We start from the raw sequence: 12,791 nt of genomic DNA, 5'->3' as shown, positions 1-12,791 counted from the left end.
TCTGCTCTATCTATCCCAGACACTCTTTTCAGAGTGTCGGTCAGGAGAGCTTGGTTGTAACCTCGTTGTTTGAACCTAAACAAGCTGTTTTTTGCTGCTTTCTGGAAGTCTTCATCACGTGAGCAGTTTCGTTTGAGACGCAAGAGCTCCCCGTAAGGAATACTTCGTTTCAGGTTCGTTGGGTGAGCACTATCAGCGTGTAAAACGCTGTTGCCAGCAGTAGGCTTGCGATACAGGGATGTTGTTACCTGGTTGTCAATAATAGATACACGAAGGTCAAGGTAGCTCACTGCCACTGAGCTGACCTCGCCCGTGAACCTAAGATTGACAAGGTTGTTATTTAAATGAGAGATATACTCTCTGGCACTCTGTTCCGACCCCCTCCATACCAGGAAGAGGTCGTCGATGTATCTGTGCCACTTGACCACATTAGTGGTCCAAGTAGTGTTACCCTCTGACCAGGCCACCTGCTCCTCCCACCAGCCTACGAACGAGGATGAAACACGAATTTCATATGTAAATTTTAGCATGCCTAAAATGTACCGGTTTTAGCTCATGTATATATTTCCGTCATTATAACTTTTAACTGAATGTTGATTGTATGCTGATTTACAGCTTAATAACTGTATGAATGATACTGAGTAAAGATAATCTGTTGCCCTTTGATCATGGTAACAAAGTTACATTGCACATTTCAATATGGCGCCCGTGTTTTCAAGCCGGGTAGTCCATTTTTAGTTTCCATCAGTGATTGCGCACTGCATATAATGTCTTCCTGTTAGCGTTTTTGCAAATACATTGACAAAGGGCTTTGCCCGAAACGCGTCTGCGCTACAAAGAAATTAAAAGAAAACTCTGAAACTCACCCCGCGAGTGCTGCTTTTCTTCCTCTCTCTCGGCTGGGAGAGGGGGTGTTGGAGCATTAATATTTACACGGTGCGCCGACCGTGCAGCGGCACCCACCGCCTGAGCCCCGTTGTTTTGGCGCAATTGGAGCATTCATTTACTTGACGGAGGCACCGCCCGGAGACAAGGACTACCTTGAGGACGCATTTCCGTGAACGGAAGACCGACATTTGAAGAACTTAAACAACTGCCGGCGCCTTCGGATTTGCACAAGAGAAAACCGCGACTATAGCAGTTTGGGGTAAGTCCGCACCCACCCATATCAATTTGAATTGGACAGTGTGTTGTGGAACGCCGTGGCGTTGGTGAGGGGTGGAGTTTCAGAGGATTTTTCAGCGAACGCTTGGGACGGAGACCGGGACCGGTTCTCCATCGTATAATCAGGCACAGATGTTCAGCAATGCAGCACGAGAGGAGGCAGCAGCAGGCATGTTCAATAAAAAAACCGGCGGGCAAACACGTACCATGACAGCTACGGGTGCAAAAAACTCAGACCCCTTGGCCCTAAAGTACATTAAGCTCGAGAGACTATTCGAGAGAGAGACACGAAAATGGTGGGAGGCCACCTCGCTTGAGAACTACATCAAGGTGGAGAGGGTCCCACGGGGTCTACGTGTATATACTATACCCGCGTATGAAAACCCAGATCCCCAACTGTTGGAGGAATGGCATGTACACACCGCGGAATTTTGTAAAGGAAGCTTGACATTACTTGTCAAATTCGCATGGAGTGATAGGGAGAAGGCCATTAATGAGATCAAATTACTTGAAGATGAATTGGAAAAATCACCTGAAAATTCAAAACATCAAGAAATGATGGTAGAAATGAAAAAACGGTTAACCAGGTACGAAACGAAAATCAGATTGCGGAAGGAAGAAAAATTCGACAGGGACGAACGGGACTATGCGATGGGGAGAGTACTCACTTTCGCTAAGAAATTTGATGGCCCAAGGAAAGATCTATTTAAACAAAAGCAGAACTCCGCACAGCCACCCGAGAGAGTCGAAACCTCGGAATCCGAAGTTACCGGATCGGATGAGGAAGGACTGGCTGGACCATCCAAACCAACCAAAACTCCTTTTCACGAGGAATTCGACGTAATCCGCCATGCCTGGCTCAGGGGGGGGAAAGTAAAACCCCCGGAACCAGACGCAGAAAAACAAGGAGGGGCGGTCGGAAGAGGACGCGGAAGAGGCAGAGGCAACAATCTGGCTCGCGGGAAAGCAAAGAAGGGGGGAACCCGCTAGACACCTCTGAATCCCTAACCATTGTGAACCTTAGTCCTAAACAACTGACTAAGGATGAAGAAACTGTGCTACAATTGGGCCTCTCGTTCTGTCCGCAAAAAAACCTGGAATTTACCCAAACTAGGATCGATCTCTTTAGATTCACCAGGAAACTAAAGTTGCATAAATACTACAAAACTAAACCAACAACACACGAAAGACGACAAAACAGAATTTTGGAGACTGACACCATCCAATTGGGTGATCTGGAAACTTTAGAAATCCTGGAAGAGATAAGATCGGAAACTACAGAGACTGATTCTGAAAAATTGAGTTTAACTCAAAGAAGTAGGAAGGTAGGCATAGATCAGGAAGCCCCACAGAGTCCTTTTAAACCTACCTCACACTTTCTACCACAAATGGCCCAAGATGCGATCGATATTTTTTCAGAGACTGTGATAAAGGATTTAATAAAACTACGCATGTCCAAGAAGAACCCAAAAGAGAATGTCACTAATCCATTAACTGTGGGACAAAGGAAAGCTCTAATAAGTCTCCAGGATGACACCTCTGTGATCTACAAACCTTCTGATAAAGGAGGAAATGTAGTTATAATGACTAAGGACATGTATATAGGAGAAGCGAAACGACAACTTTCGAATAAAGAACATTATGAACTCACTACTATGAAGAAATATCAGGAAAGCATCCAAGAATATGACAAGCTCATACAGAAATGGCACAATAAAGATATGTTAAGCACTGAGGAATATCTTTTTTTACGTTCAAATCATCCTGTAATTCCTACTTTTTATCATCTGCCCAAAGTGCATAAGGATCTAAAAACACCGCCTGGCCGCCCAATAGTTTCATCAATGGGCAGCCTTACAGAGAATCTTTCGGTGTTTATTGACCATTTCTTGTTTCAGTCAGTACTCCAATTGTCCTCATACATTAGGGATACAAAGGAATTTATTGTACAATTACAAGATCTAGTGTGGGATCCCATGTATGTTATGATTGTGATGGACATAACGAGCCTTTATACGTGTATTGATCATGCGCAAGGCTTGCAAGCGGTGGAGTATTTTATGAAAAAGAGGCCACTTAAATACGCAGGACATAGTACCATGTTGCTAGAGTTAACAGAATTTTGCCTGTTAAATAACATTTTTCTCTTTCAGGGAGAACTCTTTAAACAGATCTCTGGGACCGCGATGGGAACCTGCTTCGCCCCCAGCTATGCGAATTTATTCGTAGGCTGGTGGGAGGAGCAGGTGGCCTGGTCAGAGGGTAACACTACTTGGACCACTAATGTGGTCAAGTGGCACAGATACATCGACGACCTCTTCCTGGTATGGAGGGGGTCGGAACAGAGTGCCAGAGAGTATATCTCTCATTTAAATAACAACCTTGTCAATCTTAGGTTCACGGGCGAGGTCAGCTCAGTGGCAGTGAGCTACCTTGACCTTCGTGTATCTATTATTGACAACCAGGTAACAACATCCCTGTATCGCAAGCCTACTGCTGGCAACAGCGTTTTACACGCTGATAGTGCTCACCCAACGAACCTGAAACGAAGTATTCCTTACGGGGAGCTCTTGCGTCTCAAACGAAACTGCTCACGTGATGAAGACTTCCAGAAAGCAGCAAAAAACAGCTTGTTTAGGTTCAAACAACGAGGTTACAACCAAGCTCTCCTGACCGACACTCTGAAAAGAGTGTCTGGGATAGATAGAGCAGAACTACTGAAAGATAAAACTAATTTGAACAAAACAGAAGAGGGCAAATTCCGTTTAATAACATCCTATAGCAACAATTCCAATCAACTCAAAGGAATCTTACGCCATAGTTGGCATATCTTGAAGACTGACCCCATAATTGGGGTAGACATTCCCAACAACCCACTAGTAACTTTCAGAAAAACGAAGTCCATCAAGGACTTACTGGTGCACAGCCACCTAGAGACCCCTGTTGCTAGGACGAACACTTTGGCTGAAATGAAAGGATTTTATCCTTGTGGTAAATGCAAGGCCTGTGCTTACAGCAAAAGGGTCTTGGGCTATGATATCCCTGGGGTCGCAAGGAAGAAAAACATTGGGTCTTTCATCACATGTCAGACACCGTATGTGGTGTATTGTCTAGTATGCCCCTGCAACCTCAAGTATATAGGGAGCACCATAAAAAGTGTGAAGTTAAGAGTCCTAGAACATATGAGGGCGATAGCCAACAAGGACCTGACTTCTCCTGTTGCCAAACACTTCGCCATTAAACATCGCAGCAACAGAGATTTGTTACAATACTTTGGGGTTGACCAAGTTCCAGAGAGTGAAAGGGGTGGGAACAGACTCCTAAAGTTAAGACGTTTGGAGTCTCGTTTCATTATTGACCTACAGACCAAAATTCCAAATGGTCTGAATAGTGGCGAGGAATTAGCCATCCATCTGGGAAAATAAATTGCACTAGCCGACAGTCTGCTGTCTCACTCTAATCTGATGGAATCTGTGTTGACCGGGGGATTTTCACCCCTGGCCGTTCAGCGGTTTCTAGCAATAGGAACCGCCTAAGCCGATCCACGGCAAGATAATAATGAAATGTTTGATTGAATGGGCATTTATATTCATTTTTTGTGATGATATGAGCAATCCTGTACAGTAAACAAGAGGATGAAACACGAATTTCATATGTAAATTTTAGCATGCCTAAAATGTACCGGTTTTAGCTCATGTATATATTTCCGTCATTATAACTTTTAACTGAATGTTGATTGTATGCTGATTTACAGCTTAATAACTGTATGAATGATACTGAGTAAAGATAATCTGTTGCCCTTTGATCATGGTAACAAAGTTACATTGCACATTTCAATATGGCGCCCGTGTTTTCAAGCCGGGTAGTCCATTTTTAGTTTCCATCAGTGATTGCGCACTGCATATAATGTCTTCCTGTTAGCGTTTTTGCAAATACATTGACAAAGGGCTTTGCCCGAAACGCGTCTGCGCTACAAAGAAATTAAAAGAAAACTCTGAAACTCACCCCGCGAGTGCTGCTTTTCTTCCTCTCTCTCGGCTGGGAGAGGGGGTGTTGGAGCATTAATATTTACACGGTGCGCCGACCGTGCAGCGGCACCCACCGCCTGAGCCCCGTTGTTTTGGCGCAATTGGAGCATTCATATATATATATATATATATATATATATATATATATATATATATATATATATATATATATATATATATATATATATATATATATAGCAATATCCTGGGTTATATATATATTTATATATATATATATATATATATATATATATATATATATATATATATATATATATACGCCCTGGCCTTGGGGATGTTCCACAGGATAAAGAATCTATGCAGCATCTAACATTGGACACAGACATTTGAGGCTTCCTACAGCATCTTAGAACTTAAGGTATAGAGAGAATTGATCTTACTGCAAGTATGAAACACTGCTAAAAATCGTCCAGGTCCTTCCAACACAAATGGAAGCTTCCAAGACTAGGAATGTACAGAACAATGTATCCATTAGAAAATATTTTATTTTAACTGCAGAATGGGCACACAACCTCTGAGGCTTTGATTTCTTCGAATAGTTTCCTTAATTGGAGAGGATGTCCCAGCATGGCAGGATATGTGATCTATCAAATGGCGACTGACCAATCAAGCAGCTTAAGATTACATTGAGGAGGGCTCCTTCAATATAAGGTGCTAGCAAGACTGGTGCCAAGTCAAGACACAGGCTAGCCTCCGAGTGCTTCTTCCGTCATGCTTATTTGAAATTATTTATTGTGTTTGTCTATATTAACACCATTGCAAGAGAACCTAACAGATACTGCTCTAATCTTGCCTTAAGAGAAACAAAACATTTCCAAAAATCTACAATTCATGTAGGAAAAAAAGAGAATGTGGTAGACATGAATAAAGTCAAAATATGACTTTTAAAATGTTTTAATCAAATATTATTTTTTAACAAGAACATAAATACACGATTTGACATGACATCCACATTGGAAGGCAGCAGTATATAACTGTAATGCAACTGTAATGTAGGGTTTTGAAATGCTATATTAAGAGGCACAACTTGCTAGAATGTGTTTGCTCACCCCAAAATGTAATGCAGTTCTGAAACAATAAGGTAACCTAATCTTTACGATTTCTTCTTAAGAAATGTATTTATTTAATACAAAAATGTGGCCATTGCTTTTTTCTTTTTTTTATAAACATATTTTATTGAGTTTTTTATAGTACCACTGGGCCGATTGCCCAACATAATCCAATTCGAGACAAGATACTGACAAGTTACCAAACATAGTAATATCATCTGGTACAATTTGTATAAATAACGAAAATGAAACTCAAAACTGTACGCAGACGTTCCCACCCCACCCACATTGGCAAGCAAATTTAGATACAAATGCATATTCAAAGAAAGAATACTATATATCATACATTATGGCCCATGACATCCAATGGAAACTGTTTTTCATGGGGTTTGCGAATGAAGAGGAGGAAGGTCTATGCCCCAGTATGTAGTCCATCAAGACCATATTTTTCTGTGTTTTTGAGGGCAACCCGCACCAGAAATACTGCTATCTCTGCACCCATGCATGTGTCTAGTTCCTTTCGCCACTTCCCTATTGTCGGTGGGGAGGTTCCCTTGCATAGCTGAGCAATATCGCATTTGGCGATTGTAAGAGCAAGGAAGAGTAAGTGTTGTGTTTGTATCGATTCCCTCATTACTTCTTTCTTAACATATGAATGTGATCCTATGAATCTGGCATCAAACAATTTATAAAAATGATTACAGGCTCAATTTACATGTCTTTTTTTGTGAAATGGGTGCAAATTGGCACAGGTAGATTTTATTTATAGAAATTATGTGGTTTACCATAGCTCTTCACTTCTGTGCACCACTTTTTTACAGCTTCACCAATCCTTACTGTGTTTATCTTAACACATTTTGTGACCATTGCTTTTTTTTGGCAACATCATTACCGAATGAAAGTGTGGTATAAGGAAAGAAAGTTTGTTCTTACCTTTTGGAGTCCTCGGGGACCTGGGCATTTGAGTTCTGTAAACTCTCTATTCTCCTATTCTGTTTTTGGCATAAAAACCAAAATTCTCATTCCACCATATTTAATGTAGAATTACAACACAACCAACTGTGCAAAGTCAACCAAGCCAGGAGAATTATACACATTTCTTGTGCCCATTAGTTAACAGTGTATTACTGCAGCCTATGATGTGTAAGTTTAATGTATTTCTGGTCTTAAATAAGACTTTTATGTTCATATATTTTCAAATGAAATTCAAACAGTTTTAAAAGTTTCAAATAGTTTGTGTCTGAGGAAATATTGTGCAAATACAAATATAATGAATTAAATCAAAACACATTTTCTTACTTCTGAAACAGTAGTCAGGAAGCGTTGCTCCTTAAGTGACACAATGATTTAAATAAAAAAAAAAAAGACAAGACAGGTTTACCGAGGGCACTCAGGGCTTGGTGAATTTCCTTCATCACGTTCTGATAAAGTTCCTTTTGCCATTCATGTAAAAGCTTCCACTCCTCTTCAGAGAAACAAGCTGCAACATCATAGAATGTAACTGGGCCCTGAAACAGCAATTTGTACACAACATGCTCAGTATCTCCTCCTAGTGAAATATATTTGTACAAACGTTAATATTCTTCACAATTTTAAAGCCCTTGATCTGCAAGCCACTGCAGGTCGAGATTTGTGTTGAAGCATCTTAATGGGTTTTGTTCAGGGTGTGTCTAAGCATTTGTTGGCAGGAGGATAGTCCATCTATGCAGGAGTTTCTGTTCTATTCAATATTTACTGATTGTCTCATTTTATCTCATAGGCATCATGTGTTATCCTCGTGGCCACATAAACAAATAATAATAATCATTTCAATAAAGTTTATTTTATTTATCCATTTTATTCATTCAGTCAAAAAAAGAGAGAACAGGACGACGAGAAGCTCAGATGTATGTGCAGTTGAATCTGCATCGAGTTGATGACGTCTAACAAGGTATTTACATGTTGGAATAAGTTGTCACACGTAGAAGTGAGTGGGGACTACCAGGAGCTTATTCGCTTCCTTTTTATAAGGCACATTTATCCAAAGACCCAGTGCTAAAGTAAACATTCAAAATGTGGTAGTAAAAATAACACATCATGCCTCACAGCAGCAACAAGATGTAGAAGATTAGAAATGTTACTACTTGCTTACAATAGGAAAGCCAAAGAAAGAGGATGGATTTTAAGACTTTTCTAAATGTTACATTAATAGAGATTAATACAGTCAATAAAGAAGTAATACTAGGACTCTCCAAAAACTGAGATAGAACTAGATTTTGACAGACTTTTGCGGCAAAACAATTTAAATTATGAAGTCAACCGACACACCACAAATGCAAGACTGTAGCAATTCACAAATCATTATAGATAAGTAACATGTCAATGTTGAGTCAAATCACAAATCACAGACGCAAGTCTCTGTAACAATTTACAAACTGTTATGAACAAGGTACATGGATAATTCTAAGTGACTCCTAGATATAATGAAATATCCGTTCCGAGAGAAGCATTAGAAAAATGCTATAAAGGTGATTTAAAAAACCCAGTCAGGTGAAACTTGTGGCTATTCAAGAAAGAGTAGGAAAGCGGCACCCTACTCTTCATTTTGTGTAGGTACGAAGCCAATACATGAGAAAATACTTTCTACAAATAAAAATAAAATATACATGTATTTTAATTTTGTTATGTCCATAACCCAACCAATCCAGAATCTCTACAATAACAGCTCACATAAATCATACATTACCATGGTGTACGCCTAAAGATTTTGTGAAGCACAGGAATAGGCAATCTGTAGGCACACACCTAAGCCATCCTAGAATTTTTTCAATAAGGTTCCTGTCGTGATTGCAGACAAACCTTGTCAAGAGTGTTGTTTGTGATCACGCTATCAAAGGAATAATTGTTTATTTGGAATACCCTAATTAACTCAACAAAAGAAGTAAAACAAGCATTAGCAAAGCCATTAGGTCTCGCCTTTGGGACCTTATAAGTCTTTACCTCTCAGCACATTATCCTGGGTGCTGTACAGGGACGAGTGCATTAAACCCTTACGCCCCACACACCACCGCAAATTGATGAGGCAGCCGCAAGAATGGACTTAATTTGTAATTGTTTCTTATGTAGCCCTACAACAGCTGGTGCTCTGATTACAAATTAAAAAGTAAATGATAAATAAATGTGCTCAGAAGAAATAACAAAACGAGTCAAAATGCTATTAATAATCAAATGATAAGATATGTGCAATGTGGAAGCCAGTCGACTACTCAATAATCTTAAATGTACGCAGACGAAATGTAGTAGAAGACCCATGCAGTGTCTAAAGTACACCATTTGGACAAAACATAACAAAGGATTCGACTTGAAAAGGAGTTGGTGGCGAGATTAGTAGCAGACCGAACCCCGAATGTAAAGCGTTTCACTGTTGTACTACCAATGGTAGCAAGGTATGGTGTTAACTGTCATACAAATTAAAAAAGTGGGTGAAAGCCATAAGTACGACAAATGTAACTTAACAAAACAGTTATTTAAATAAAGAACACAGGTAAATTACAAGCAGCCGTTGTGGTGTCTTCGAGAAAAATGGTTATGATCTGTTAGCATGTTCCAATTAATCAAAGAACATGTTCAGTATATGTGAGAAGTTGGCATGGTATATGCTGACCACTAATTATAGTGGGCACCTTGTACCAGTCCAAACAACCCTTATTGATGATTAGGTTGAAGACATCCTTTATTGAAAGCTATCCTAATGGTAGCTATGGAGAGCAGCCTTCAGGTTAAGTCTCCAAGGAATGTAAAGCAGCTTGTTTTACCAGATCAGGACCTCCTGAATGACCAAATGAAAGGAGAACAACACATGGAATATATGAAATATATGTATTTATTGCTAAACACTCTATACTAACATCTTTATGAGATTAGAGAACAAAGCACACAATATTAAATCACTAGAACAACAGTAATAAAAAGCACAATACACAGTGGGCTCCAGGGAGGAGACCAAACCATATACTAAGAACGTGGTATAACAACCACGACTTGACTAGACACAGTGCCTAGAGCACGTAGAATCGCCGGGACCCCAAGGAACCACCGAAGGTAGTGACACAGGGGACCCACGGAGGATGGGTGCAGTGTGAGACACAGGCGCAAGCTCCATACAACTCTATGGGAAAGTCGCGGTTGGAATTTTAAAGATTAAGGACACTTCGGAGAGGACTTTGAGCAAACCCTATCAAACATAGAAGGTACTAAGCCCAGCACCCTTGTGAGCACCGGAGTACTCATGTTACCTAACCCAGGGAGCTGATTGCATAGGTGTCAAGTGATGTCAGGAATCTTCGTAGTTTTCAATGGCGTGATGCTGAAAAGTGCTGCTGCTGGGAAGGTGAAAAGTGTCCGGTGGAATCCAAGCCTGGATTCGAGTTGAGAAGAACCTGAAAGCAGAGGGGACAGAGTCTGGGTCACTTCAGGGTGACCAGGGGCTCAGTAGACAAATGCCCACCGATGTTGGGTGCTTCAGGTGAGTTGGCGAGATGCTGAACTCTGCAGCCACAAGGACCCGAAGACGTCGACGATGACCAAAGTTCGGAGGTGAGCTGTCCCACAAAGGATGTCGAGTGCTGGGGGGTCAGTGTGCGGATGGAACACCAACAAGCCTTGGCAACTGCAACCCACGTGGTCAGAGGAAATCAGCTTCGGTGAGGACCAGCAAGGTCCTGGGGACTCTCCAAGCAATGGAGAGTCAGGGCACATCTGGAGCAACCAGGAAAGCCCACGGTAAAGTTAAAGTTACCTTTACAGGGACCCACAGGCCAACGGGCCAGATATCACGAAGGGACCTCAAGATGAATCACGAAATACCAGCCCACGGAGCATTCGTGGAGGGTAGGCCGGAAATCTTCAGTGGAAACACTGCTCGGGGTAAGGACTACAAGTAGCCCAAAGCACAGCTTCGGGGGTCGCCGAAAAGCATATGTTGCTACAATAGAGCATGGTGCACAGGGGTTCGGGTTGCATAGTCCCCACGAGGGATACGGGCCTCAGAATTGCTGAGAGCGCAGATCACCCTCAGAGACCTCAGGAACCCACCTCCTGTGTTGCAAAAATCTTCGAAGTCCTCAGAAGCTTTGTAGATGCAAACCGGTCAGATGCGTTTCGGTGCCTGCTTTGCAGGGGAGTAAATCCTTTACTCCAAGGGAGATTCTTCAGTCGTCCAGCACGTGCATTTCGTCAAAGTACTTGGTTTCTGTAGCAGAGTTTAGTCCAGGTAAAATCTAAAGTCCTGTAGTCAGGGGTTCCTACTTTACACCCAAGGAAGGGGTGGGACAAACTCTGGGGACCCACCTATGGGAGGGTCAGGAGAGTGGGGTGGTTACACCCATGTCTTTTGTCCAGTTTTGTGCCAGAGCAGGAGCCAATGGCTCCTGCAACCAGTTTGAACTGGACTATGCACAGGGACACCAAATGTGCCCCCATTGCAGACATCAAAGTACTCTCAGAGTGCCCCCACCCAGCCCCAATACACTAAAGCCTCTCTGGGAGGTGGTTACACCTCCCTGCGACCTGAAGCCTATTGTCCAACCTCCCCTGCTTGAGCTCAGCTCAGCAGCAGAAGGGCAGGCTGGCAGCATCCATTTTGTGATGCCTGGGTCGAGAAAGCTGGTACCGGGTGTACCGGTGTGTCGCATATGTCCCTTTAGGAGGGTGGAATCATACCTCCCCTGCCAGTTACTGGCGGGGAGGTATGATTCCAAGGTGTTTGACACCAAACACAACACGTTTCTAAGCAGCCGTTTTAAAGTTAGCATTTTTCGCAAGGTTATAATACACTTAAAAGTATATGATTGGCTGCATCACAAACAACCCCAGAAAATAGGTTCCGAAGGCTGCAGAGGGGCTCTGCTCATGAATGGGCACCCTCTCACATAAAACCCAGCACCCTGCCTTCAGGATTGATAAGGCCTGCCATAGGGGTGACTGATAGGTTTTTATGTGCAGTGATATAAGGTAGATATAGTGAACCTATATCTAAGTAAGGGGTGCATGCACCACCTTGCACAGGCTGCAGTAGCAGACCTGTGGTGTCAGTTTGAGTGGTCTCTCAGGGGTGGCACAATACATGCTGCAGCCCATGGGAGGCCTCTGGGGTCCTATGCCCTGGGTACATAGTATACCATGTACTAGGGACTTATGAGGGTACCTCAGAATCCAATCTGGAGTGTACCTAAAGTACATGCATTCAATTTAAGAGGAGAAAGCAGCTAGGCTGAGGTCCTGGATAGCAGGATACCAGCCAGTCTAAGTCGAAAACAGTGAAACATCAGCAAAAAGTGGGGATAACTATAAGAAGCAGATCCTACTCTCCTACAGTATAGAACACCGTTGGTACGACACATGAAATTTGTTAAGGCATTTATTTTATTTTATATTTATTCAAAGTTTTATATAGCGCGAACAAGATCTTTACAGATATCAGAGCGCTTCACAATGACAGGGTAGGGGCAGTAGGAATGAACAGAGGTAGTGGGAGCAATGTAGTAGTCAC

General features: G+C 42.0%; 1 protein-coding gene across 2 annotated transcripts in view; it reads right to left on the bottom strand.

Annotated features, from left to right (window-relative positions):
• LOC144763312 (uncharacterized) overlaps positions 1–12,791 on the bottom strand; it is a 340,332-nt gene that overhangs the window by 262,019 nt on the left and 65,522 nt on the right. For both annotated transcript variants that reach the window (XM_078648791.1, XM_078648792.1), the window contains exon 2: positions 7,644–7,770. In XM_078648791.1, coding sequence (XP_078504917.1) covers positions 7,644–7,770 — 127 coding nt within the window. The remainder of the gene's footprint in view (positions 1–7,643; positions 7,771–12,791) is intronic.

This window comes from Lissotriton helveticus, chromosome 6, assembly GCF_964261635.1.
Source record: "Lissotriton helveticus chromosome 6, aLisHel1.1, whole genome shotgun sequence".
NCBI classification, from domain to species: Eukaryota; Metazoa; Chordata; class Amphibia; order Caudata; family Salamandridae; genus Lissotriton; species Lissotriton helveticus.
The sequence above is the reverse complement of the archived record's forward strand: the minus strand, read 5'-3'. Positions and strand labels throughout refer to the sequence as shown.